This window comes from Symphalangus syndactylus, chromosome 13 (assembly GCF_028878055.3).
Source record: "Symphalangus syndactylus isolate Jambi chromosome 13, NHGRI_mSymSyn1-v2.1_pri, whole genome shotgun sequence".
Lineage (NCBI taxonomy): Eukaryota > Metazoa > Chordata > Mammalia > Primates > Hylobatidae > Symphalangus > Symphalangus syndactylus.
In genome coordinates, this window is record NC_072435.2 from 58,749,880 (window position 1) to 58,777,009 (window position 27,130).

Here is a 27,130-nt window from a genome sequence, read left to right on the forward strand (position 1 = left end):
TCCCTCAGCGCGAAAGCCCAGCGCCCCTGGGCCCCAGCAGGGGGCGCCCCACCCTAGAGGAAGGGGCGGGGACGACGGTGGTGGGCGGGGGCGGGGGCGGGGGTGGACTGCACGGGGGCGGGCTCCCCGGGCCCCCATTGGCTGCAGGCCCCCCCACGCCAGGGCTCCCCCCAGCTCCCCCCCACATCGGTCCGTCCTGCTTCCAGCTGCTGCAGCGCGCCTTCGCCGCCAAAGCATCCAGCAGCCCCCTGCTCCGGCCCAGCATGGCGACCCCGACCCAGACCCCCACAAAGGGTGAGCGTCGTCTGGGGAAGGGGTTGCAAGGGGGCTCCGGGATCTGAGAGCCTAGGAGAGAGGGTGTCGGGAGATTCCAGCAATGGTAAGGCAGGGGAGTTGGGGGAGGGAGGTCCGCTTCTCCTGTGGGCGGAGGCCACTGTAATGCACCCCCCCCCGATGGCCCCTCCGGGTCTCTGGGACACCTCCTCCCCGGCCGTCGTCCTGTGCCAGACCTGCGGTCGGAGAGTGGCAGTCCCGGGAGAAGGGATGCTCGGACAGGTCGCTATGGCAACCGGGTGCCTGGTCCCGCACCGTGGTGGTAGCAGACGGGGAAGAGATGAGCTTGCAGGGTGGGAGCGGGTGGGTCTGCGACCAGAGACGTTCTGGAAGATTTCAGGGTCCCTGGGGTGGGCAAGGGAAGGGGAGGAGGTTCATGTCCCTCTTCTTTCCAGTGCTGTCTCCTAGGGTGTCTGTTTCCTGAAACCCTTGACAGCCAGGTTCAGACGAAAGGAGTGAGAGCTGAAGGAAGAGACAGAGAGAAGGGATATAGCAAGAGACAGACAGGGAGAACCTGGAAGAGACAGAGACCAAGAGAGGCAGGAGATCCAGAGTCACAGATACAAAGACGCAGGAAGACAAATAGATGGACTCAGAGAGATTCCCAGTGGAGGGGAGAGGCCGAGAGCAGTAGACAGGGATGCAGAGAGACAGAGAAAAAATGAGAGCCTGGGAGATAGCAGGATTGAGACCGCTAGGGAGAGAGAAGCAGAGAGACGAGGGAGAGAGACGGACCCATGGGGAGAGAGGGGAGTAGAAAGAGAAGAGAGCCGTGTGGGGTGGGGCCCAAACCACTGCAGTGAGCCCCCATGGGTGGGAATGGGGTGATGGGACCCTCCTTCCAGCCCACAGCAGGGGTGTTTTCCAATCCCAGAGGTGCACTTTGGTATACACCTAGCTGCCCCTACTGCCCCCATCAAGCCGCACACTGATTTCCATTCCACACCCATTAACCCAGTTATGCACCCACTTAAACACCTGCTTCCACCGTCGCCCCCAATAGACCCCACTGCTAAGCCTGCTTCTGCAGAGGAGCAAGGCACAGACTGCTTCACGAAGGAGCGGGTGCCCAGCAAGGGTCTCTAGCACTGAGGGCAGGGGATGGACCAGGGGTGCTGAGAAGCCCCTGACAGTGAAGGGAACCCGAATTCCACTTGGATGGCTCCCTCTCTTCCGCGCTTCCCAGCAGGCGGGGGCTGCTGCACTGAGCCATATCTGCAGAATTCCAAGCAGGGCGGGGGGTGGGGGGGGGGCTGCAGAGGCTGGAAGCTACCCTAGGGAGGGGGGCAGGGCTGAGGCAGCAGGCCTGGCGGGAGCCCAGGGCTTCTTTTTGCAGAGGTGGTGGTTAGCAGGATCGATGGCAGTAGACGGGCAGAGGTGGGAGGACAGACTCCTCAACCCAACCTTCTCTGCCTCCCCCTTTCCCAGTCACAGCATGACAGGGGACCGCAGGCCTCGGGAAACCCTGGGGGAGGAAGAGCATGTTGTGCATTTCAAGCCGCTTAAGGAAACTAATTAATGATTGTTGGGGAGCGAGGGGAGAAGAGGGGAGATTGTATCCCTCCACCCTGCCAGAGAACAGGAGGGAGAATTAGGGGTGAACAGAAGAGGGATGCAGGAGCACAGCTGGGTCCGGGTCCCTATCCCTGAAATGGACCCTTAGCTTGGCCAGAAGCCAGTCCTGCAGGGGCAACAGCAGGAGGTGCAAAAGGAGGGGAGAGGGTCAAGATTGAAACCTGCATCTCACACAGGACCTCACAGGGGACCCCACCCAGCCTGGGGTGCCGGGACCTATCACCTTTCTTCACTTCGCAAGATGCCCCAGTTGCCATAGCAACCACCTCCTTCCTGATATCTCCTTGGCAGCTGGCCAGGAGTAGTGCACATTCCTTTGCCTGACTCCTGGCCCCACCCTTAGCCCAGCCACACCTGAGGGCCCGGGTTGCTGGGGCAGCAGGGACCAGAGGAGGATCTTCCGCATGGAGGAGGATCTTCCACATGGAACACCAGATTCTGGGACAGGTGCTCACCCAGTGGGCTCCCGATAACTTTGGGGAAGGGCGGATGTGTGGAAAACAGACAAGTGAGACAATCCACCTTTTACAGCCTCCTGCAGCCTAGGACCGCCTCATAATCATTCCTTCATTCATTCATCCCAGAAAACTTGAAGAGCCTTTCATAAATGTCGGGATGAACAGCAGCGATGAGTCAAACAAATTTACTCTCTGGTGGGGAAACTTACACAGAGCACAAGGGACCCTGAAGCAGCGTTTCACCATCTTGGCGCTTTTGAGTACTACCGTCACAATTTTTGCTTTATTCAAATATTCCTCACACTGCTATTTATTTAATTTTTTTCCTTCAAAGGATTAGCTTTTTTATTTTTATTTTTTGAGACAAGGTCTCACTCTGTTGCCCAGGCTGGAGTACAATGGCACGATCACAGCTCACTGCAGCCTCAACGTCCTGGGCTCAGTCTATCCTCCCGCCTCAGCCTCCTGAGTAGCTGGGACTACAAGGCACTCCTGCTACACCCAGCTAATTTTTGTATTTTTTGTAGAGAGGGGTTTTGCTATGTTTCCCAGGCTGGTCTCAAACTCCTGGGCTGAAGCAAATCACCCGCCTTGGCCTCCCAAAGTGTTTAGGATTACAGGCGTGGGCCACCATGCCCAAACCAGGAATAGCTTTTTAAAAACAATGAGCTTTATTTTATAGCACCATCACAACTGGAAAATTAATCTTCTTCTTTTTTTTTTTTTTTTTTTTTTTTGAGACAGAGTCTGGCTCTGTCATCCAAGCTGGAGTGCAGTGGCATGATCTTGGCTCACTGCAACCTCTGCCTCCCAGGTTCAAGCGATTCTTCTGCCTCAGCCTCCCAAGTAGCTAGGACTAGCAGGGGCACACCACCACACCCAGCTAATTTTTGTATTGTTAGTACAGACGGGGGTTTCACCATATTGGCCAGGCTGGTCTCAAACTCCTGACCTCGTGATCCGCCCACCTTGTGTTCCCAAAGTGCTGGGATTACAGGCATGAATCACTGCGCCCAGCTGGAAAATTCATCTTCTTTTTGCCTTAAATTGAAGGCAGCATAAGAGCAATCTGAAGCAGGTGATTTCGCTTTTCTGGGTCTGGTGTCCCCCTTCCAGGAAATGGGGATGAAGATAGCCCCCATGTGAAAGAGTTGCTATGAAGATTAAGAGTAAATGCACTGATACCCCTCAGATGCTTAGCAGGGAGGCTGGAATGGAGTCAGGGCTACCCATTGCTGGTAACATCAATAAATAAAGGAGAAAACCAAATAATGCCACAAAATTCTGCCTAGATTTTATTGCCTGCTGAAGACCTGGAGCCCAAGGCCTGTTTTCTCTTAGGTAAACAGGGAGATTAACAAGGGTTGGAAGATGTTAAAGATACCTCAGCACCAACCTAAGACATCCTCTTTGAAGACTGGACAGAGACCTGGGAAGGGTAAACTTACACATTGTGTGAATCATGGTCTTGCTTTGGGGCCACCTCTATCAGTCAGTTTCGGCTAGAGAATGCTGCGGTAACAAACGGGTGTTGCTTTGGGGCCACCTCTATCAGTCAGTTTCGGCTAGAGTATGCTGTGGTAACAAACAGTACCAAAAGTTTCAGGGGCTTATGACAACCAGGTTCACGTATACGTCCATCACAGGTTGACCAGTCACCAAAGAAAACTAGAGCAGTCACCATCGTGAACATTCAGGCCACCAGGCTAGAAGTGAAACAGAGCTTTGGCCTGGAGGCCTGAATGTTCCTGAATGTTTAAATGCCCCAGCCTGGAAGTGACAGTGCACTTCTACTCACAGTTCCTTGGCCAGAATTAGTCACATGGCCCTACCCAACCTCCAGGGAGCCATCCATCTCTGAGCCTGGAAGGGGGAAGGAGAACACCAATGACATCAGGCATCACCCTGGCACCCTTCACCCTCTCCCCATGTGGCAGACAGTCTGCTGCCAAATTCTGCTCTAGGGAAGGCCAAATATAACAAGAACTGTCAGAGGCATTCGAGAGCCATCAGGATGAACTTGTTGAATGGGAAGGATGTTCTGAGCTCTCCTGCAGGGGAACGTGATTAGGGCCAGGAAGGTGGGAAGCAGAGAAAAGTGAACCCAGAGATACACACACATTTTATCCACATGTGAACATTTCTGAAATCATTATGCGTCTTCTAATGGATGGGGACATTTCACGGGGTAGAGTTCCAAACATATTTACATACACACACACACACACAGGGAAAACTATTACAAACTCAATTTTGAATCTTAAACTTGATGGTGTCTTAGAAATAAGTAATAATGGGCCAGGCACGGTGGCTCACATCTGTAATCCCAGCACTATGGGAGGCTGAGGCAGGCAGATCATCGGAAGTCAGGAGTCTGAGACCAGCCCAACCAACATGGTGAAATCCCGTCTCTACTAAAAATACAAAAATTAGCCAGCAGTGGTAGTGCACACCTATAGTCCCAGTCCTTGGGAGGCTGAGGCAGGAGAATTGCCTGAACCTGGGAGGTGGAGGTTGCAGTGAGCTGAGATGGCACCACTGCACTCCAGCCTGGGCGACAGAGCAAGACCCCGTCTCAAAAAAAGAAAGAAAGAAGGAAAGAAGGAAAGAAAGAAAGAAGGAAGGAAGGAAGGAAGGAAGGAAGGAAGGAAGGAAGGAAGGAAGGAAGGAGAAAGAAAGAGAAAGAAAGAAAAAAAAAGAAAGAAAGAAAAAAGAAAGAAAGAAAGAAAGAAAGAAAGAAAGAAAGAAAGAAAGAAAGAAAGAAGAAAGAAAAAGAAAGAAAGGAGGGAGGGAGGGAGGGAAGGAGGAAAGAAAAAGAAATAAGTAATGTGGGGTATGAATCAGCACAGCTTCCCTGTACTGGATGGAGTGTCAGGAGTGAGTGGATGTCAGCAGTAGCAGCAGGTGCCTGTCGGAGCCCTCAGGTGTTTAGGGAGTGTTTAGGGGAAGCTGAGACATTCATTGGTCCACCAGTGGAAATGGGGTCTGTTTTAACCTCATGACATCATGTGCAAGTGGGAGTGCATCTGTGTTTTTCAGGGAATGAGTCCATAGCTTGCATCAGACCTCCACAGGGGTCCAGAACCAGGACTGCCATGCAGTTTGGGTGGATTGTACACTGCATAGAGGATGGTGCTGACTGATGGAGTGAGTAGGGGCTGGAATCCAGCTTGAGCTATGCTCTTCCAGCCTTGCGGCCTGCCGTGAGGCCACATCATCCAAACCAAGGGGTCTGTATCTGACTTCCACAAAGAAATGATTGGGCGAGTGGCTCCATCTGGATCCTAAAAAATATTAAGAAATACACTGTTAAGTTTTTTTTCTTTCTCTTTTTCTCTGCTTCTTTCCCTCAGCTCCTGAGGAACCTGATCCATTTTACTACGGTGAGTGTTGGATTTGGGGATAGGGCTGGACTGGGGAGTAGCTGCAGGTGCTCACAGATCACTCCGGACATGGCTTCAGCTATGGCCACACGATACCTGCTGGGCCACTGGCCATGGGACCATATATATGGGTGTGATTCACATCAGCTGGGTTCGTGGAGGGCAGAACCAGATGGGGGAGTGGGGGTGCCTCACAATCTCTCTGAGCCCCCTTCAGGTCTCACCGAGATTAGGCTGGTGCCTTGATGTCGTCAGAGAAGCAGATGAAGGAAACCTTAGAAGCAATGACTCTGAGCCCAGGCTGCCTGGGTTTGAATCCTGCCTTATCCACTCACTAGCTGTATGGCCTCGGGCAAGCGACTTTGCCTTTCTGGGCCCTTCTGTAAACAAGGGATAGTAATAGTTCCCACCTACAAGGAACGATACCTGGCGAAAAGATACCTGGGGAAAGATACCTGGCTGGCGCCATTAAATCTCCTCCATGGCACTGAAGCTCAAATAAGTTACCCCAGGCTTGGTAGATCTGGCTCCAGTTTCCCCTCTGAACACCCTCCTGTTGCCCCCCACCCCACCCCTTTGCTCATTCACACTTTTCGCCTAGGTATCAATTTCTCTCCCATCTCAGGACCTTTGCATGTGCCATGATTCTGCAGGAATGCTTCTCCTCTAGCTTTGTACACGGCTGGCTAAGGCTCTCTCTTATTCAGGCCTCAGATCAAACATAGACTACTCTGCTGGGATAGGCCCTCCTGACTCCCTGGCAAAGAAGAGCCACACCATACCCAGCTGGGGTCGCATGACTTGTTTTTTGGGGGGGTTGTTTCTTTAATGCTTTATCACAATACGAAAGTCAACTCCTTGAGGGTAGAGGCCTGGACCACTACTGGTACAGAGTGAGTGCTCCATAAATTCATATCTCAACAAATACTTAGTGGGCACAGGCTCTATGTCTGGCAACGCTCCAAGCAGCTGGAGACACTGCAATGAACCACACAGAAAAGAATTCAAGAATTCAAGAATTCCTGCCCTCCTCCTGGACCTTCCACACAATGGGAAAGAGACAGATACTCAAGAAAGCAAAATATGAAAATTATATATTAGACAAGAATATTATTGGCCAGGTACGGTGGCTCATAACTGTAATCCTAGTGCCTTGGGAGGCCGAGGCAGGAGGATCGCTCAAGTCCAGGAGTTTGAAGCTGCAATGAACTATGATCGTGATTTTTTTTTTCTGTTTTTAGACAAAGTCTGACTCTGTGGCTCAGGCTGGAGTGCAGTAGCACAATCTCGGCTCACTGCAATCCCCGCCTCCGAGGTTCAAGTGATTCTCCTGCCTCAGCCTCCCGAGTAGCTGGGACTACAGGCCCACACCACCACACCTGGCTAATTTTCATATTTTTAGAAAAGACAGGATTTCACCATGTTGGCCAGGCTGGTCTTGGACTCCTGACCTCAAGTGATCTGCCTGCCTTGGCCTCCCAAAGTGCTGGGATTACAGGCATAAGCCACTGTGCCCAGCTCTACATAAAAAATTTAAAAATTAGCTGGCCATGGTGGTGTGTGCCTGTAGTCTCAGCTACTTGGGAGGCTGAAAAGGGACAATCTCTTGGAGCCCAAGAGGTGGAGGCTGCAGTGAGCCATGACTGCACCACTGCACCCCAGCCTGGGTGACAGAGTGACACTACGTCTATTAAAGAAAAAGACAAGAATATTGTTAGGCAAGAATAATTCCTATGAAGTAAAATAAAGAAGGGAATGAGATTGGAAAGTGTGGAGGAGAGGATGGAAAATTCTGAATAGGACAGCCAGAGGTTTTGCTCACAATCAGATAAAGCCCAGACACTAGTGAGGGAAGGAGCCATGTGGATATTTGGGGGAAGAGCTTTCAGGCTGCAAGAACAGCCAGTGCAAAGGCCTTGGGATAGGATCATGCTGGATATGCCCCAGGAACATTGGGGAGGCCACTGTGGCTGGAGTAGGATTGATGGGGAGAGTGAGGTGGGGTGAGGTCCAAGAAGGAAAGGAACTGGATCATATGGAACTTTGAGGGCCGTAGTGAGGACTGTGGTTTCTACCTTGAAGGCAATGGGCATGAGGAGGGCTCTGAGTAGAGGAGAACCCAGATCTCACTCAAATGTTGATGGGTCCTCGTGGCTATCAGAGGTGGGAGTGCAGGCAGGCCAGCAAGACCCTAGAGAAGGCTGCTGCAGAGGCCAGATGGGCGACAATGATGGACAGAGCCAGGGCCAGGGAGGAGGTGGTAGAGGGAGAGTATTATGTATATATCCAGGGTGGAAAGCGCAGCGGGAGAGGGCAGGGGAGGAAAGTAGAGGGTACAGAGGGCAAGGGGAGCTAACGGTGCCCAAGCCCACACCCTACGTCCTCACATCAACCCCCTGAAGGAGTGTCCAGCACGGCCCACAGCCTCCCTGGGCGATTCTGGGCCCCTGGCTGGGCCACCCAGAGCCAGGACTGGGCTCCAGGTGGAGCCGAGGTGCTGTCCCTGCCTCGATGTCCCCCGTTATCTTCCCCAGACTACAACACGGTGCAGACTGTGGGCATGACTCTGGCAACCATCTTGTTCCTGCTGGGTATCCTCATCGTCCTCAGTAAGTGTGACCCATTCCTGGGCTGCCTCGGCCTCCGCTTCCTCTGCTGGCTTTCATCCATATCCTACACCCTATGTCCTGTCTTCTTGTTCTGTCTCTCTCTCCCAACAGGCAAGAAGGTGAAGTGCAGGAAGGCGGACTCCAGGTCTGAGAGGTGTGGCAGCAGTGGGCAAAGAATGGGAGGGGGCCTCGGGGTGCCTCCCTAGCAGATGGGCAGGATCCGCTGGGCCTGCCATGTGTTTTCCCCAAAGACTATGGTTATTTAACCTCTTTCTACTTTTCTCTCTCATCTCTGCCTCCACAGCCCAACCTGCAAATCCTGTAAGTCCGAGCTTCCCTCTTCAGGTGAGGGTGAGAAACTGTGTGATTCTGGGAGAGTTTTAGGTGGGGAAGGGAAGGGAACCCTCAGAAGGGAATTTGCGTGGATGGACTGGACGGAGGGGGTGGGGGTGGGGGTGGGGCACCAGCAGACATCACAGGACAATTCCCTAGGAAGCTGAGGAAATTCTGCAGGTGAAAGATGCTAAACCTGCCCAGGTGCGGTGGTTCATGCCTGTAATTCCAGCACTTTGGAAGGCTGAGGCTGGCAGATCACCTGAGGTCAGGAGATCGAGACCAGCCTGGCCAACATGGTGAAACACTGTCTCTGCTAAAAATGCAAAAATTAGCCCGGCAAGGTGGTGTGCACCTGTAATCCCAGCTACTCCGGAGGCTGAGGCAAGAGAATCACCTGAACCTGGGAGGCAGAGGTTGCAGTGAGCTGAGATTGTGCCACTCCACTCCAGCCTGGGTGACAAAGTGAGACTGTCCAAAAAAAAAAAAAAAAGAGAGAGAGAGGAAGGAAGAAAGGAAGGAAGGGAGGGAGGGAGGGAGAGAGGGAGGGAAAAGAAAGATGATGCTAAACCGTGGGGAGGCTGTGGGATGTGACATGACCCAGAGTCCACAGAGATTCCCAGAAACAAATGCTCAAGCCTATAAAAGCCAGGACAAGCTGATTTGCCAGGAGAGGAAGCCACAGGCCTGTGAAGAGAAGGGCCCCATGTGGGAGGAGCTCTGTCAATCAGGAGGGAGAGAGGGAGCACTGAGGAAGACGGGGAGAGGCTTTCCAGACTTGATCGTTCAGCCGGGCAGATCCAGGATGAAATAGCCAAGGAAGCGGGACAGAGGGAGGGAGGGAAGGTTTCTGAATAGTTGCATCAAAATAACAAAAAGAGAGATGAATAGAATGCAGATTTTAGAATTCACATTGGAAAAGAACATATGGGATGCAGGGAATGTGAGGATGGAGAAGAAAGCTGGGAAGCACAAGAGGGGATAGAGTGGAGAGGATGGAGGTGTTGGGGAGAATGTGGGAAGGAAGAGCCCAGGAAGGAAGGGGAGGATGGGAGGAGGAGGGCGTGGAGGGTGGAGGAGGGAGAATGGGTGTAAGCATCGAAAGTGTAAAGGGAGAGCGAGAGGGATGCAGGGCAAGCATGTCGATGAAAGATTCTGACTCCTTTGGGGCTGTTAATTTTAATTATGTAAAAATATCTTGACCTGTTTTTAGTGGAAATGCAGCCTTTCTGGAGACTTGTAAAAAACCAGAAATGGGAATTTCTGTGTCTCTTATAAAGTTTGTATAACTAAAAAAAAAAAAAAAAAAAAAAGCATGAGGGGGACACGGGTTATTCCATGGTTGAGGAGTATTTGGTGTGGAATTTGTTTCATGTTCCTTTTTTTTTTTTTTTTTTTTTTGAGACAGAGTCTTGCTCTGTCCTCTGTTGCCCAGGCTGGAGTGCAGTGACACGATCTCAGTTTACTACAACACTGCAATCTGTGCGTCCCGGGTTCAAGCACTTCTTCTGCCTCAGCCTCCCAAGTAGCTGGGACTACAGGCACACACCACCACACCTGGCTAATTTTTATATTTTTAGCAGAGATGACGGTTCACCATTTTGGCCAGGCTGGTCTCAAATTCCTGACCTCAAGCGATCCGCCCTCCTCGGCCTCCCAAAGTGCTTGGATTACAGGCGTGAGCCACCTCGCTCGGCCTGTTTCATGTTTATTTAATGAGTTTTAAAACATGAACAGGGCACTTATAGATGCGTGGAGCAGCATGGGGGTTGGCCTTGTCACCTGGGGCACAGCTAAAGACTTTGCACAGGTTTCTGGTCTATCCTAGGTGAATGATGGTCTGCAGCGGGTGGGGAATGGGGGAATTCCCGTTGTATCCAAATGTTCAGGACAGGGAGTGTAGGAAAGGAGTGAGGGTGTAGGAGGAGATTGCAGATGGGAAGGGAGATGGGGACTCCCTTTCTGGCAGGGGGACAGCTCCAAAAGCCCAGGTTGGGTCTGGGGTCGCCAGCCCCGTGGCAGGTGTTTCTCTCCATGACAGCAGCCACGAGGTGTCCCCAAGAGAACCAGACATTAGAGTCTGGGAGGCAAGACAGCTCCTCAGTGTTAGCTCTAGGGTGACAGTCCCTGGGGTCTGGCTTCCATGGTGCCGGGGAATGGAGAGCCAACGAGCTGTGGGGAGGGAGGCAGTTTCCACCTCTCTGGTGGCTCACGCACCCCCTCTCTCCCCAGCCCCTGGTGGCGGCGGCGTGTAACACCTGCCCGAGGAAACTCCGCTGCCGACCCTGCCTGAGCGCGGGAGCCTGAGGACCGGGTGGAGGCGGTGGGGACCCAGCCGCGCGCCGGGAGCGCTCCCCGGAATGAGCCGCCCCACCCACCCCAAGGCTGGAGCCGCTGCACCCTGCTGTCCCTCCCCAGGCCTTGGCAATGACGATCCCCCAAAGAGCCCGTCTGCACCCCAGACCCGGGGCCTCAGGCCTCCAGCTCCTGGGATCTGGGAGTCCATCCCGGCCCAGCACCCCCAGCATCCCCGTGTACGGCCCCCCTGCACCTCCTTGTCTCATCCTCGAAGATCCGTCCCCTGGCCCCTCAGTGTCCATGTCTTGAGCTTAATAAATGTGCATTTGGTTTTTTCCCCTGTTCTGTCTGTGTGTTCTCATCTGTGGGGCACGGTGTGGGTAGGGGTGCAGAACTGAACCTGGGGTAGCTCTCCCCTGCGTGCCCGGGGTTTCCCCCTCTTCCTTCTCCTTCCCCAGTGCCCCGAGTTGCCCCCCTTCAATCCCTTCTCCTTCCTCAACACCTCCGGATTTGTCCTTTCCCTTCCTCCAGCGACCCCAGAATAGACCCCTCCCCTTTCTCCCCCTGCTCTCTCTGAGGCGCCCACTCACCCTAGACCTGCCTGCCCCATCCCCGTCCCCACCCTCCCCCACCACTATGCCCTCACCCCTGCCCCCCGTCGCCCTCAGCGTTTCCCCCTCCTGCTCCCACCCCGGGCTCTGAAGCCAGGAAACCCAAGAGGAAATGACTGAGCCCGTCTGGGTCCCCGCCCGCTCGCGCTCCCCTGGCCACACCCTCCGCCTGGACGCAGCAGCCACCGCCGCGTTCCTCTCCCCACGAGGCTGCCGGCTTAGGACCCCCAGCTCCGACGTAAGTCCCTCTCGCGCACCACCTCCATCCGCTGCCCCTCTGCCCACGGGCCGGGCTCAGGTGGGTAGGGGTTTGACCCCTTCCGCTCCTCTCCGCCCCCCATTCGCCCACATCTCTCTGCCTCCTCTCCTGGGCTACAATGGGCCGCTCTGCCTCGCTCCCGCACCCCTGCCTCAGTCTCCCCAGATCTCTGCCACCACCCTCGGACCAGTGCCTCTCAGATCTCCCCAGCGCGCCATCCCTACAAGGCGGCCCCTGACACCAACTCACTTTTTCCTCTGAGCGCAGGAGGCGTTACTCACTCTTCCTCCTTCCCCTCCTCGCCGACTCCTGGGCTCTGGGCCCCTGGGGGAGGGAAGAGGCCTCCTATCTACTCCTCTGCCCCAGTCCCCTCCTTGCGTCAGTCCCAGTGAGGGATAAGCGCCTGGCGGAAGGCGCAGGGAGGTGTTTCTCTGCTTCAGGAGTGCACGCCGGCCCTTGCAGCTGCTGGGAGACCCATTTATCTCATGCTTCTTGTTTTCTTTGGGGACCTGCAGGGGAAGGAAGCAGGGTGACGTTTTGGTATCCCCACCTAAGACCCTCCTCTTTCCCCTGAGGCCAGCCGTCAGCCCTGGCAGGGGGTCCTGGAAGCCAGAGGTGTTTGCTCAGGGCAGGGAAGGGGCTGCAGGATCCCCGGGGGCTGCCGGAGGTCGGCCTCACTGACGTCATGGCTGACCCCAGCATCGCCTGGTCCCACAGATGTCGCCCTCTGGTCGCCTGTGTCTTCTCACCATCTTTGGCCTGATTCTCCCCACCAGAGGTAAGACCCATCTCTGGCCTCCACCCTGCCCCAGAGCCCCCAGCCAGGTCAGCCCCACGTGTGCTGCGGGGTGGGTGGCTGCCCGTGTGAACGTTGTCCCGCCCTGTCACCCTCCCACTGAACCGGCACCAGGAAGTGGGGATCCCTATGGCGGGGCGACGTTACACCCTCTTTGGACACCTCAGACCCGGGTGGCTGCTTCCAGTGAGTCTGGCCAGGGCCTGTCCTGCTGAGCATCCTCCAATTTCACCTCCAAGAAGAACTCACTGAGTTTGATTTGGCGGGGAGATTGGTGTCGGTTTTCTACTCAGCAGCCAGGAAACCTAGGCTCCCAGAAAAGAGGATCACTGGGTCCCCGGGCATTACACAGTTAGGCAAAGCTGTTGAGCTGGGGTTAGTCCAAAGAGTTGGCAACATCTCAGCCTTGCCTGGAAAGTGTCTCCTGAAAGACGGGAACCGCGGGAGGGCATTGAGCATCCTTTCTGCTGGCAGGTGTGGTGTGTGTTAGCTCAGTTAGGCTTTGCCTCTGACAGTCAGTCACACCTGTTGTCATGCCCATTTTACTGATGAGGAAACTGAGGCTCAGTGAAGGGAAGTGCCCTGTGTCAGAGGAGAGTGGGTGGAGGAGCTGGGAAAACAACTGTCCTGCCTGCCCCCAGAACGCAGAGTGCATGCCCCACTGAAGGCGCCCTCATTTCTCCTTCATAAAATGATTTTCATGTACTCATTCAGTCATTTGACAAATATTTATTGAGCACCTACTATGTGCCAGATATTCTGTGCACTGGGGAAACAGCAGTGAATAAAACAAGAGGTCACACTCTAGTGGAGAGAGACAAGTTAGTAAATTACATCGTGTGCTAGGAGGTGATACGTGCTTGCAGAAAAGTAGAGGTAATGAGGATTGTTTAAACTGGGTGGTCAGGGAGGGCCTCACTGAGGAGGTGACATTTGGACCAACAAACACTTGGAGGAAATGAGGGAATGAGCTTTGCAGGTATCTGGGGGCTGAGTGTTGTCTGGTGTGTTTTAAGAATAGCAGGCAGGTGGGGTGGCTGGGTTGGGATGAGAAGGGGCAGAGTGGGATGACGAGAGAACAGAGAAGTGATGGGACCAGATGGAGAAGGACTTATGGGCCACATGAGGGCTTTGCCTTTATGTGGAGTGAAGTGCAGCCAGGGCAGGGCTCTGAACCAGGCGGGCCCCGACCTGACTCAGGTGGTCCCAGGCTCCCTCTGGCTGCAGTTTGGAACAGACTGTGGGGGCGGGGACAGGAGCAGGGAGCCCAGGGAGGAGGCTGCTGGGATGTCCAGGCTGGAGGGTACGGAGGCAGGACCAGGGTGGGGGCAGTGGAGTTTTCCAGCACTGACCACGTGGTAAGCTGTGTGGGAGACACTTTCCCTGCTCTGTGTCATTTCACCCTAGCTACAGCCCTGTGAAGTAGATTCAATTATTTTCCCTGCTTTGCAGATAAAGCAACTGAGGCTCAGAGAAAGGACTTCACTTGTTCTAGGTCACACAGCAAGAAAGTTGTTGGGGGCAAGATTTGAAACCAGGGCCCAGGCTGACCCTAGCACCTGGGCTCACTAGACTAAACTGACTTTCCCATCCCACAGGGATGAGCGGGGAGGGGGCCTAGAAGAAGGGTTCCCAGGCATTGGCATAGCTGAAAACACTTTCAGAATTATGGATTGATACAGCCAAAGCTGAGTGATTCCACCAGCAGACAGGACCCCTAAGGTTTCACCAGGGAGGGGAGGGCGGGGGTGATGAGAGCAGGGGGACCAGGCTCCCTCCTGACTTCTCATCCTTGATTCCCCAGGACAGATGTTGAAGGATACCACGTCCAGTTCTTCAGCAGACTCAACTATCATGGACATTCAGGTCCCGACGCCAGCCCCAGGTGAGGAAAGGGACACATTTATCAAGATCCTGTCATTGCAAATAACAACAGCAACAAAAATCCCAAACTTGGACCAAACAAGGGAATTTATGGATTTATGTAATGAAAAAGTCCAGGTACAGACCTTCAGGCATGGCTTGATCTAGGTGCTCAAATGATGCTATCAGGAACCTCTCTCCACCTTTTGGTTCTGTTTTCTCTGTGTTGGCTTCATTTTCAGGAAGAGTCTCCTCTCATGGGGCCAAGATGATCCCTTGAAGCCTGGGGTTCTCATCCTGTCTGCTAAGAATCCCAGCAAGAGAATTTCCTTTCCCCAGTCCAGCAAATGTCCCAGAACTGAGTTATCTTTGGCCAGGCTCAGGTCGTATCCCTGAGCTGGCCACTGTGGCCACAGGCATAGAAAGCTGATCGGCCAGGCCTGGGTTCCATGTCCAACCTCCACCACGGCTGGTGTCAGCCCCACTGAATAAAGTGGACCAAGATTCAGGGAAGGATGGTCCCTAAAGGAATTTCTGGTGGCTTTTATCAGAGCAGGCGAATTTGGGAAGCTGCGTTAAACATGTTTTTTTAGGCAGCACTTCTCAGAGTCTTGAGAAAGCTAATTTGCAGCCAGCATCTCGAAGAAGGAGCTGTAGTGTGGCAACTGTGGGATATAAGGTCCCAAAGAAGGGGACATATTGGTAGCACATTTCAGCAGTTAGCAAATGGCTGGATTAATTAAGCCATTTCTATTACATTAAAGTTGAGTTGCTATGGGGATCTCTGGCATCTCCATCCATAGACCTTGTCCACTTCTTTTTCTCTCTCCTTTTCTCTCCCTAACCCCTTGTTTCTGGACTCCAGATGTCTACACAGAACTCCAGCCCACCCCTCCGACCCCAACCTGGCCTGCTGATGGTGAGTAGCACAGGGGCATGGGGTGGGGACAGGACCAGGACAAAGTTTCCCCTCTTCCTCTGACACTCTAGGTCTTTGGTTGCCCATTTCAGTCCCTACTCCCAGCTCTGAATGCCCTTGTTTACTTTGGGTGGGGCAGCCCGCCAACTCCATTCAATTCTTTAGAAAAAGAAAACCAAAACACTTTTGAAATTGTGAAATTAACATGCATATAGAAAAATACAAAACCCATAAATTTACAATGTAGTGACTTACTCTAAATTGAATCCCTATATAACTACCAACCAGGTCAAGGAGCAGAACTTTGCAAACACCCCCAGAAAGTCTCTGTGTGCCAGTCCCATTTATTTCTTCCTTTCATCTCTTTTTTCTCTGATCCCTTTTTTGAATTTTTTGAACAATTTTTGGACATTTTCTTGGAGTATAATTCAAAAAGTGCTCCCGGCCAGGCACAGTGGCTCACGCCTATAATCCCAGCACTTTGAGAGGCCAAGGTGGATGGATCACTTGAGCTCAGGAGTTCTAGACCAGCCTGGGCAACACAGTGAGACTCCATCTCTACAGGAAAATACAAAAATTAGTCGAGTGAGTTGGCATGCTCCTGTGGTCCCAGCTACTCAAAAGACAGAGGTGGGAGAATCACTTGAGCCCAGAGGCAGAGTTTGCAGTGAACCAAGATCTCGCCACTGCACTCCAGCCTGGGCAACAGAGTGAGACCCTGTCTCAAAAAAAAAAAGTGCTCCCCGATTTTTTCAGTCGATGTTTAAGGACACAGTAGTACATAAACACATTCTACCTGGAAAGAATAAAACGATTGTAGGCAAAACTAAACCCCTTTGTCACCTCCTCTCCCCAATCCTCGTTCTCTCCCTCTGTCTCTGAGAGGTCCCCACTGTTAGCACTGGGGTAGGTCCCCAGTGATACCATATCCCATGTATATTACCTGGAGAAAATGCACTGACTGTGTGCTGTGTTTTTCTTCGTGCAGTCGTATGTTTGGAAGTTCTTCTCACATCACTGCATAAAGACTTGTTTTGTTTTTTCTGCTGCTTGATATTCCACAAGGCGCCTATGTCACAGCTCATGGAGTCACACACTTCTTGGTGAACATGTTGGCCATTTCCAGCTTTTTCTGTCTACACACAGCGCCACAGTGAGCAACCTTGTCCCTTCTTCCTTGAGCAAATGCACTTGGAATATGTACTGACTGTGTGCTGGTTACGGTTCTAAATATTTTGCATATGTTAACTCATTCAGCCTTCACGCAAACCCTAAGAGGCAGAAATTACCATTGTCCCCATTTTACAGACAAGGAAACAGAGGCTCTGAGTAACTGGTTCGAGGTCTCACAGCAAGTGAGGGACGCAGCTGGAATCGAAGTCCAGGAATCTGGCACCAGAGCCTGTGCTTTTATCCAAAACAGTACAGGGCAAAGGACATGAATGCTTAATGTTTTAAAATTTGCCCTCCTGCCGCCCAGGCACAGTGGCTCATGCCTGTCATCCCAGCACTTTTGGAGGCTGAGGCGGGTGGATCGCTTGAGCCCAGGAATTTGACACCAGCCTGGGCAACACAGCAAAACCTATTCTCTACGAAAAGTACAAAATGATTAGCTGGGCTTGGTGGCATGTGCCTGTAGTCCCAGCTACCTGGGAGGCTAAGGCGGGAGAATCACTTGAGCCCAGGAGTTCAAGGCTGCAGTGAGCTATGATTGCACCACTGCACTCCAGCTCAGGCGATAAGAGTGAGACTCTGTCTCAAAAATAAATAAAAATAAATAAAAGTAAAAATAAAAATTGCCCTCCCAAGTGGCTGTACCCATTTCCTAACCCACCAGCAGTGTGCAGGAGTGTCCCCCTTCCCAACCCTACAGTGACACTTGGTATATTGACATTTTCAGGTTTTGCCAGCCTCTTAGGTTTTTTCTGCGATGGAGTTTTGCTCTTGTTGCCCAGGCTGCTGTGCAATGGCGCAATCTTGGCTCACCACAACCTCTGTCTCCCGGGCTCAAGCGATTCTCCTCCCTCTGCCTCCCAAGTAGCTGCGATTAGAGGCATGAGCCACCACGCCCAGCTAATTTTGTATTTTTAGTAGAGACAGGGTTTCTCCATGTTCGTCAGGCTGGTCTCGAACTCCTGACCTAAGGTAATCTGCCCGCCTCGGCCTCCCAAAGTGCTGGGAATACAGACATGAGCCACTGCGCCCGGCCCCAATTCTCTTTCCCCAATGACTCTTTCTTATCCTTCCCTCCTTGCTCTCCTGACCTGAATAGAAACACCACAACCCCAGACCCAGACCCAGCGACCGGCAGGAACGGATGGGCCTCTAGTGACAGATCCAGAGACACACAAGAGCACCAAAGCAGGTATAGCATGGGACTGAGAGCAGCAGCCTACAATTTTTGTTTAATTCTCTATCTAGGTCAACATTTCCCTCAGTACGTTTCTCAGTGCCCCTGTTTGGGGAATTGTTAATACATTTAAAAAAATGTTTTTGGTTTGTGGTCAAAGTTATTTGGGGAACCCTCAGTTAAAGTTAACCATGTTTCTTTATGGCAGGACTTCTGAGAGTCTTGATTAAGCTAATTTTCAGCAAAGGATCCCCAAGGGGCAGCGTGCAGTATGCAGTGTTTCCCTAACTGATAGACTTCGGAACTTTCTTTCTGTCAGTTCCCCTCGGAGGGCTGGGGCTATAAAATGTGCCTGTGGATATTTCTTTTTTGTACATCTTCTTAATGTTAGAGCAGGAGCTTTTCAGTTGCAAAATATAGAAAATTCACCTTAAACACACACACACACACACACACACACACACACACACACACAAGAATGATTGGCTATATAAGTTCTGGAAAGTCCAGACGTAGCCAACTTCAGGCATAGCTGGATCAAGGCGAGTAAGCACTGTCATGAGTACTTTGTTCCCTCTCTTGGTTCTGTTGTCTTCATTCTCGACTAACTTCTCCCCTCTTGATGGCAGAGATGGTCCCATAGTTCCAACTTTAGGTCTAACGTGGTGGCTAGAGAACAAAATCTTTCCCATTATTTCTAGCCTGAGGCCTACAATTGACTCTCATTGGTCCAGCTGGAGTCACATGCTCATGTCTGAACCAATGAGAGCCTGAGAAATGAGCTGCTCTCATCGGTCAGGACTGAGTCTTGTGCCCCACCCTGGGGCTAGAGAAGAGGCTCAGCCAGCCATGCCTGAACCACATAGACCAAGAGTCAGGGAAGGGGGGTTTTCCTCTGGACAAGTGAGTTAGTATTACCAGAAGGTGTGGGAAAGGAGACTGAGCTAAGATAAGGCAACAGATCGCCTCTAATGCCTGTGTGATGACTCTTATTTGAGGGGCAGCCCCACACTGGAAAGTGTTGTAGCATAGGCCACTCCCAGAGAGACATGTACAGTTGTGCAGACTGGGCACTGAACAAGAGCACCACCTCTCAGGCCATGCCATTCCCTTTGTTGGTCTTTATAATTGTTCCAGTTTTCTAGTGATAGCAGTAAGGCATCTCATTCTTACAGAATCTGTCTATTAAAACAATCCTACAACAGATGGAAATAAAGTGCCTTACAGAAGGGAACTTTTCTAGTACAAAAGTGCACCTATAGGGGGTGGGGGATAGCAGCTGTGTCCACACTTATCAACTGATAAGGCATTCACACATCTCTGCATTAATTTACTGAATCTTTGCTGACCTGAGTTGCTCTATGTATTGGTCCATGTTCCTGGATATATGTGACAGAAATTCATCAAGGACAAATGGCTGTCACTGCTGAGCCTCTGGCTTGCCTAGAGCCTGGGCACGAAAGCCCCCAGGCCTCTCTTCCTCCTCTATCTTTGCTTCTCTTCCACCTAGGAAGGAAATGGCTCATGTTATTTGAGCCTCCTAGCTCAAAGCTTCCAGGCTTCACCTAGGGTTTTCATCTGCTCAGGTTACCAAAACAAAATACCACAGACTGGATGGCTTAAACAATAGGAATTCATTTCTCCCGGTTCTGGAGATGGGAAGTCCAAGATCAAGGTGCCAGCAGGGTTGGTGTCTGATGAGGGCTCCCCTTGGGACACAGACAGCCATTCTCTTGCTCTGTCTTCACCATGTCCTCTCCATGTGTGGATGGGCTTGTGAGCTTGAAAGCAAGCTCTCTGGTGTCTTCTTATAAGGGCACTAATCCCATCATGAGGGCCCCACCCTCATGATCCTATCCTACCCTAATTACCTCCCAAAGGCCCTCGCTCCAAATACCATCACATATGGAATTTGGTGGGGTGGATAGAATTCAGTCTATAGTACCTAGCTGTCACTCAATATCCCTACTTGGGATTTCAAAGGTGTCAGGGAAGGACCAGACTGGGGTCACATGCTTCCTTTTGTAGCCTGGGTTATAACTGGGGAAGGGAGGGCAATGTCCTCCCACAAAGAAAGGGGGAGCTGTTCCAGAAGGAAGAAGGAGAGCTGAGCAGACAATAACAGCAAGGGCTGACTTTTGCTGAGAGCTTATTCATGCTGGGCACTGTGCTAAGCTTTTGTGTATTCAGTCATTCGATGCTTGTAATCATCCTGTGTGGTGGGAACTGTCATTACTCCCATTTTACAGGAAAGGGAACTGAGGCCCAGAGACGTTACTCAGCTTGCCTTAGGCAATACAGCCAAGAGTGGCAGAACCGGAATTTGAGTCCAGACTGTCTCGCCCCAGGGTGCATGAGCACCACACACCAGTATGGCTGTCCTTTGCATTCCTGTGGTCTCTGCCGTCGATATGGCTTATACCTTCCTCTGGGCAATGCATTCCCTGAATATCTTGTAGTCCTTGGCTGCCAGTTCCTATTTAGGGTGTGGGGCACTGAGATAGTTCCAGGGAACTTGGGTTTCATGAGGGAGCTTCTGTGCCTGCTGGCTTCTTGTTGAGGCCTCAGATGTGGTGTGGGGGCACTTCTCAGTGCTTGGGGGAGGCCTTTTCTTTGGAGGTACTGATTTTCTTTTTTTTTCAAGAGAAGAACCCTTTGGCATTTTCGGTCTGGGGGCAGAGGTGATATTCAGAATAGTTTTGTTGTTGTTGTTGTTGCTGTTGTTGTTGTTGAGATGGAGTCTTGCTCTGTTGCCCAGACTGGAGTGCAGTGGTGAAATCTTGGCTCACTGCAATCTGCACCTCCCGAGTTCAGGCAATTCTCCTGCCTCGGCCTCCTGAGTACCTGGGATTACAGGTGTGTGCCACCAGGCCCAGCTAATTTTTGTATTTTTAGTAGAGGCGGGGTTTCACCATGTTGGCCAGGCTGGTCTTGAACTCTTGGCTTCAGGTGATCTGCCCACCTCAGTCTCCCAAAGTGCTGGGGTTACAGACATGAGCCACTGCACTCGGCCAATATTCAGAATGTTTTACAAGTATCTCCAGACTATGTAGCTGGGTCAGAGTCCTTGGCAGGTGTTGTCCTTTAGTTCCTTTATCTCCTGGATTATAGTGTGGGCCAGAAGGTCCTAGGAGAGGGGTCTGGAATCCCTCGGGGATTGAGGCAGATCAGATAGTCGTAACTGGGGGTACATGCTTATTTCAGCATTTCAATGCCTGCCATTACTTATTGCCTCTAGGTGTGGAGTAGAGGGGATGCCTGACCCTGCACACCAGCTGTGTAGATGTGGGAGAGGGCTTTCTTCCAGATGCAGACTCTCAGTAATATCCCTTGTTTCTGCCTCCATGGCTCACTCCTGCCCTCCACTGATCTGGCCACTCTCTCAGCTCATCCCACTGATGACACCACGACGCTCTCTGAGAGACCATCCGCAAGCACAGATGTCCAGACAGACCCCCAGATCCTCAAGCCATCTGGTCAGTAACTGCCTCCCCAGACTAGAAGCAGGCTATTTTCTGTTGATTGTGTATTTCCAGCACCTGGAATACAGCCCAGCACAGAATAGTTCTCAGTAAAGACGTGATGGGAAAGTAAATGACTTCAAGCCTGGCAGAGGGTGGGCACATGATAAATGTCTGAATAGATAAATGAATGCATAAATTATTGCTGCATACAAACCACCTAAAAACTCAGTGGCTTACAAGGATAACCATTTATTTAGCTCTCATTTCTGCAATTTGGAAATCTAGGGTGTGCTCAGCTGGCTGGTTCTTCTGGTTTCAGCTGGACTTACTCATGCATCTGAGGTCAGTTGTGGGTCAGCAGGGAGCTCTGTTTCTAGGGGCAATTTGATTCTTTCTCTGGTGGTCTTATCCTCCACTTCCTGCCCAGTCAGCCCCCCAGTGAATGAATGGAAATGATATGCCCATGGGTCACATAGAGAGACCACTCATCCATCCATTCATTCAACAAATATTCACTGAGTACCTCTGTGTGCTAGGCTAGGTTCTAGGGGACAGAGATAGAGTGGTGAACAAGCCAGAAAAAATCTCTGCCCTCATGGAACTACTATTCTAGTGGTAAGAGAAACACAATAAGAAATAATCACAATCATTATGTATCAGTTGATTTCAACTTGCTATCAAGAAAAATAAAGTAGGGTTAGAGAGTGACACTGGGGAGTACAGGCTGAGTATTCCTTATCCAAAATGCTTTGGACTAGGAGTCTTCCAGATTTCAGATTTTAGAATATTTGCATTTTACTTACCAGTTCAACATTCCTGACCCAAAAATCTGAAGTCCAAAATGTTCCAATGGGCATTTCCTTTCAGTGTCATGTCAGACTGTTACCAGAAAGGGGTCCCGATCCAGACCAAGATCCAAGAGAAGGCTCTTGGATCTTGCACAAAGAGAGAATTCAGAGTAGTCCATAGAGTTTATTAAGAAAGTAAAGGAATAAAGAATGGCTACTCCATAGGCAGAGCAGCCCCAAAGGCTGCTGGTTGCCTATTTTTATGGTTGTTTCTTGATTATATGCTAAACAAAAGGTGGATTATTCATGAATTTTCTGGGAAAAGGGTGGGCAATTCCTGGAACTGAAGGTTCCTCCCCTTTTTATACTGTATAGGATAACTTCCTGACATTGCCATGGCATTTGTAAACTGTCATGGTGCTGGTAGGAGTGCCTTTTAGCATGCTAATGTATTATAACTAATGTATAATGAGCTGTGAGGATGACCAGAGGTCACTGTCATTGCCATCTTGGTTTTGGTGGGTTTTAACTGGCTTCTTTACTGCAACCTGTTTTATCAGCAAGGCCTTTATGACCTGTATCTCGTGCCGACCTCCTATCTCATCCTGTGACTAACAATGTCTAACCTCTGGGGAATGCAGCCCAGTAGGTCTCAGCCTTATTTTACCCTATTTGAGATAGAGTTGCTCTGGTTCAAACACCTCTGACATGACATCAAAAAGTGTCAGATTTGGGAACATTTTGGATCTTGGATTTGGGGATTAGGGATAGTCAACCTGTATTTCATATACAAAACGAGGGAGGGCCCCACTGGGAAGGGAGTGAAGGAGGGAGCCATGCAGATGTCTAGGGAAAGTGTGTGCCAGGCAGAGGAAACAGCCAGTGCAAAGGCCCTGAGGTGAGAAGTTGTCTGCATGTTCAACAGCAGGGAGGCCGGTAGGGCTGGAATGCAGGGAGTGAGGGGGATGGGAAGGAAATGAGATTAGAGGAACAATGGGAGCCAGATTGTGTGCCATGGTGAGGATTTTGGGTTTTGTTCTAAGGGTACCCAGGTGTCCCCCTTCCTGACTTTGCCATTCACGTGTTCACTTCACAAACCTTTGCTGAACCCTGACTTGCTCTTTGTCTGCCTCTCCAGGTTTTCATGAGGATGACCCCTTCTTCTATGGTAAGTTATCCACAGGAAGATGTGGGGGAAGGAAAGGTGAGGTCCCTCTGACTCTACCCCTTCATTTTTCTCTCTGCAGATGAACAGACCCTCCGGAAACGGGGGCTGTTGGTCGCAGCTGTGCTGTTCATCACAGGCATCATCATCCTCACCAGTGAGAACTGGGGTTGGGTGGGAAGGGCACCAAGACCGGGAGGGGGACTTATGACTGAGGGCTGGGTTCTCAAAGGTCCCTGGGCAATTTTGTTTTAAATGTATCTATTAGCTGCATATCCATACAAACCACCACAGAATTCAGTGGTTTAAAATAATGACCGTTTATTGAGCTCTCAAGACCACAGTTTGGAAACATAGGCTGGGCTCAGCTGGGTGATTCTTCTGGTCTCAACTGGATTTACTCTTACATCTGAGTTCAGTTGTGGGTCAGCAGGAAACTCTGTTTCTGGGGTGCCTTGGCTCTTTGCCTCATCATCTTATCCTTCACTAAGCTAGCCTGGGCCTGTTCGCATGGTGGTGGCAGGGATCTAAGATAGAGTGAATGCATGCAGGCTCAGAACTGGCCATTATCACTTCTGCCTCATTCCATAGGTCAAAGCAAGTCACGAGGCTGGGCTTCATTCAAGGAAATAGACTCCATCTCTTGATGGGAAGACAGGCAAAGTCACATGGCAAAGGGCATGGATACTGACAGGGAAGGGTAGAGACTAAGGGCCGTTTGGCAGTCAGCATACCACCCCAGCAGTCACAAGCCCACTGCACCCAGGCCTGGCAGGGAACAAGGGCTGAAAAAGACTGTGTCAGGAGGAGATAACTGAGGATTAAATGCCTCATGGAACAACCCCACCCACTCAATCCAGCAAGAATAGAGGCTTGGAGCAGCCAGAGTAACTACTCTTTTAAGAGCTTAATGTTTCTGTAAAATCTTTTGGTACTCAAATATTGACAGCTGTGTTGATCAGGGTCATGGCAGGTGGCAGAAGGACCTGCAAAGGGTTAACTGGAGAACATTTAATAGAGTGATATCTCCGGAGGTACAGGCAGGTTAATGAGATGGTGCAGTGCCCTAGGACTAGCAAGGATGGGGACCTGTTATCGCCCAGCCTGAGGGACGAGAGGAGGCAATGGCTTTGCAGGAGGCCTGGTGAGAGATGGAACTGGAGGTGGGGCTGCTGGCAGGAGCTGTGGCCTCAGAAAGAGGGTTCCAGCCACTGCCTCACTTGTGACCAAACCAAGAGGGAGCAGGGGTGGTGGGGATCAGATACCTAAACCTCCTTCTCCTCCCACCCTCCTGTCTCCTGCCAATGCTTAACCAGAGGGCAAGGGGCCCAGGGCCCAACTCAGGGAGAGGAAGTTGTGGGGAAAGGCAGAATAACAAGCAGAGAAACTAATTTTTAAAAAAGGTTTTTAAAATGTTGTGGGTGAAATAAAACACGAGCTATCAGTTAATCTGTATAACCAATGCCAAGTTTCATTACCTCTCTCGTCCAACTTCCTCATCAAGAAAACAAGCATAGCCACATCTTTTTTTGCCTTAAGGGGAGAGGCAGAATTCTAACAATCATAAGACATGATTCCTGATGTATGCGTGATCCCCACTGAATCTGAGAGTCAAGCACTGTTGCCTCGGTCATACAACATGTATGTGTTGATCCTGACTTTGCACCAGGCCCTATTCTCACCCCAGTGGCAAAGTTAAGGAGTTTGCCTAAGGTCACACAGCACATAAGAGTCAGTAAATTCATTTGCTGGCGGGACACGGTGGCTCACTCCTGTAATCCCAGTACTTTGGGAGGCCAAGGTGGGTGGATGGCTTGAGCCCAGGGGTTCAAGACCAGCATGGGCAAAATAGCAAGACCCTGTCTCTACACAAATACTTTTTTTTAATTAAAAAAAAAAAAGGATCAGTGAAGGATTGGACCCAGGTTTGTGTGAGAGCAAAGCCTGAACGTTAGGTCTGGGGCCATGTATTTTTCCAACAGCAAATATTTGTGGGCACCTAGTCTGTGCCAAACCTATGCTGGGTGATGCTGGGGGCATGGTGGTGACAAGCAGCCCTGGTCCCTGTCCTCAGGAGCTCACATCTGGTCAAAGATGATAAGCAAATAAATGCATGAATGAGTGGATACAGAGAAAGATATCTGCCAAATAAAGCAGAGTGACAGGGAAGAGAGGGGTGGGGAGAGAAGCCCTCCCTGGAGTGGTGAAATTGGAACTGATTCCTGATGATGAGATGAATCACCAGATAGAGAGAGCAGCAAGTGCCAAGCCCTGGAAGCAGGAATGAGCTGTGCCCATTGCTATAGCAGCAGAGGAGGCAAAGTAGCCAGGACAGGGTAGGCTGGGGGAGAGGAGAAGAAGACGAGGCCAGAGAGCTGAGGGGCTGGAGGAGGCAAGGGTGGCAGGTGTTTTCTAAAGTACCCTTGGCTTCTAAGTTCCCCATTCCCTCACCCTGGAGCAGCCACAGATGAGTCTCTGGAACCCATCTGTGTCCTCCTACTTCAAGGCCTTTGCGCTGCTGTTCCCTCTGCCTGTAACACCCTTCCTCCAGGTGTCTCCCTTACCTCCTTCAGACCTTTGCTCAAATGTCACCTCCTTGGCGGGCTGCAGTGGTTCACATATGTAATCCCAGGACTTTGGGAGGCTGAGGCAGGTGGATCCCTTGAGGCCAGGAGTTCAGGACCAGCTTGGCCAACATGGTGAAACCCCGTCTCTAGTAAAAATACAAAAATTAGCTGGCCTTGGTGGCACGTGCCTGTCATCCCAGCTACTCAAGAGGCTGAGGCGGGAGAATCGCTTGAATCCAGGAGGTGGAGGTTGCGGTGAGCTGAGATTGTGCCACTGCATTCCAGCCTGGGCGACACAGCAAGACTCTGTCTCAAAAAAAAAAAAAAAAAAAAAAGTAACTTCCTCATTGAAGCCCCAGTAGCCATCCCGGTGAGGATGAGCCCAGCTCCTGGGCCTCCATGCCTCCTTCCTGGCCTTATTTCCCTTCGTAGGACTGAACACCCTCCCACTTAGCACCTCGATACATTTGACTTTGTTATTTTTCTCCTTGTTGGTCTTTCCCCACAGAAAGACAACTCTGCCAGGGCAGGGATTTTTTTCTTTGTCCTCAACTGTGTTCTTAGTGCCTGAATGAATGAATAAGTGACATACAAAATAATGGGAGTTTCCAAACGGCTCATCTGTGAGCGTGTGTGGGGAGGGCCTCTCGCAGGGCCCCAGCACTGGCTGTTCTCAGTGTGTTTCTCCATCATTTGTTTGTGGAGTTGCCTTTGAGCTTCCCCAGGGGCAGGGTTGATCAACCTGGTTCCCCAGCCCCAGAACACACGATAAGAATCAATATCGCTCTAGCTCATGACTGAACCATTTCCTTCACCCACAGGTGGCAAGTGCAGGCAGCTGTCCCGGTTATGCCGGAATCATTGCAGGTGAGTCCATCAGAAACAGGAGCTGACCACCCGCTGGGCACCCGAAGACCAAGCCCCCTGCCAGCTCACCGTGCCCAGCCTCCTGCATCCCCTCGAAGAGCCTGGCCAGAGAGGGAAGACACAGACGATGAAGCTGGTGCCAGGGCTGCCGGTCCGAGTCTCCTACCTCCCCCAACCCTGCCCGCCCCTGAAGGCTGCCTGGCGCCTTGGGGGCTGTCCCTCAAGTTATCTCCTCTGTTAAGACAAAAAGTAAAGCACTGTGGTCCTTGCCCCTGGATCTCTGATCATTTGGGACAGGGGAGTGGAAAGAGGAGGCAGGGGCTGCCTCAGGGCCCTCAAGGAATAAAGGAAAGGCCAGACGTGGTGGCCCACACCTATAACCCCAGCGCTTTGGAAGGCTGAGGCGGGAGGATCACTTGAGGCTGGTAGTTCAAGACTAGTCTGGGCAACATAGTGAGACCTTGACTCTACAAAAAATAAAAATATTAGCTG

At 51.4% G+C, this 27,130-nt stretch overlaps 2 protein-coding genes and 1 long non-coding RNA gene across 11 annotated transcripts; 2 read left to right on the forward strand and 1 right to left on the reverse strand.

The window, feature by feature from the left end:
* FXYD7 (FXYD domain containing ion transport regulator 7) lies at nt 1-11,331 on the forward strand. Its single transcript, XM_055236841.2, has 6 exons — nt 1-294; nt 5,720-5,749; nt 8,284-8,358; nt 8,470-8,512; nt 8,663-8,703; nt 10,924-11,331. The coding sequence occupies exons 1-6, from the start codon at nt 264-266 to the stop codon at nt 10,944-10,946; spliced, it is 243 nt and encodes an 80-aa protein (XP_055092816.1). The 5' UTR covers nt 1-263; the 3' UTR covers nt 10,947-11,331.
* LOC134732023 (uncharacterized) lies at nt 3,639-12,756 on the reverse strand. The gene is made up of 2 exons (XR_010114851.1): nt 12,109-12,756; nt 3,639-5,650 (listed from the first exon to the last, which is right to left on the reverse strand). It is a non-coding gene; the product is annotated as an uncharacterized lncRNA (long non-coding RNA).
* FXYD5 (FXYD domain containing ion transport regulator 5) lies at nt 11,720-26,907 on the forward strand. 9 transcript variants are annotated; one of them, XM_055236832.2, is made up of 9 exons: nt 11,720-11,838; nt 12,577-12,637; nt 14,460-14,540; nt 15,384-15,437; nt 17,710-17,802; nt 21,174-21,263; nt 23,178-23,207; nt 23,287-23,361; nt 26,593-26,907. In XM_055236832.2, the coding sequence occupies exons 2-9, from the start codon at nt 12,577-12,579 to the stop codon at nt 26,640-26,642; spliced, it is 534 nt and encodes a 177-aa protein (XP_055092807.1). In that variant the 5' UTR covers nt 11,720-11,838; the 3' UTR covers nt 26,643-26,907. The 9 variants fall into 9 exon arrangements, with proteins under 9 accessions (XP_055092807.1, XP_055092809.2, XP_063470185.1 ...); XM_055236830.2 differs by having other exon boundaries at nt 11,749-11,898; XM_055236834.2 differs by lacking the exon at nt 17,710-17,802 and having other exon boundaries at nt 11,721-11,838.
* Nucleotides 26,908-27,130: the final 223 nt, after the last annotated feature.

What these genes read in the sequence shown, in the direction of transcription:
- FXYD5 (XM_055236831.2), top strand. Translation starts at nt 12,577, where the DNA reads ATGTCGCCCTCTGGTCGCCTGTGTCTTCTCACCATCTTTGGCCTGATT. An exon ending in CCTGATTCTCCCCACCAGAG is followed by an intron (nt 12,638 to 14,459) that starts GTAAGACCCATC and finishes TTGATTCCCCAG; the next exon opens with GACAGATGTTGAAGGATACC. An exon ending in CCAGATCCTCAAGCCATCTG is followed by an intron (nt 21,264 to 23,177) that starts GTCAGTAACTGC and finishes CTGCCTCTCCAG; the next exon opens with GTTTTCATGAGGATGACCCC.
- FXYD7 (XM_055236841.2), top strand. Translation starts at nt 264, where the DNA reads ATGGCGACCCCGACCCAGACCCCCACAAAGG. An exon ending in ACCTGATCCATTTTACTACG is followed by an intron (nt 5,750 to 8,283) that starts GTGAGTGTTGGA and finishes TATCTTCCCCAG; the next exon opens with ACTACAACACGGTGCAGACT. An exon ending in GCGGACTCCAGGTCTGAGAG is followed by an intron (nt 8,513 to 8,662) that starts GTGTGGCAGCAG and finishes CTGCCTCCACAG; the next exon opens with CCCAACCTGCAAATCCTGTA.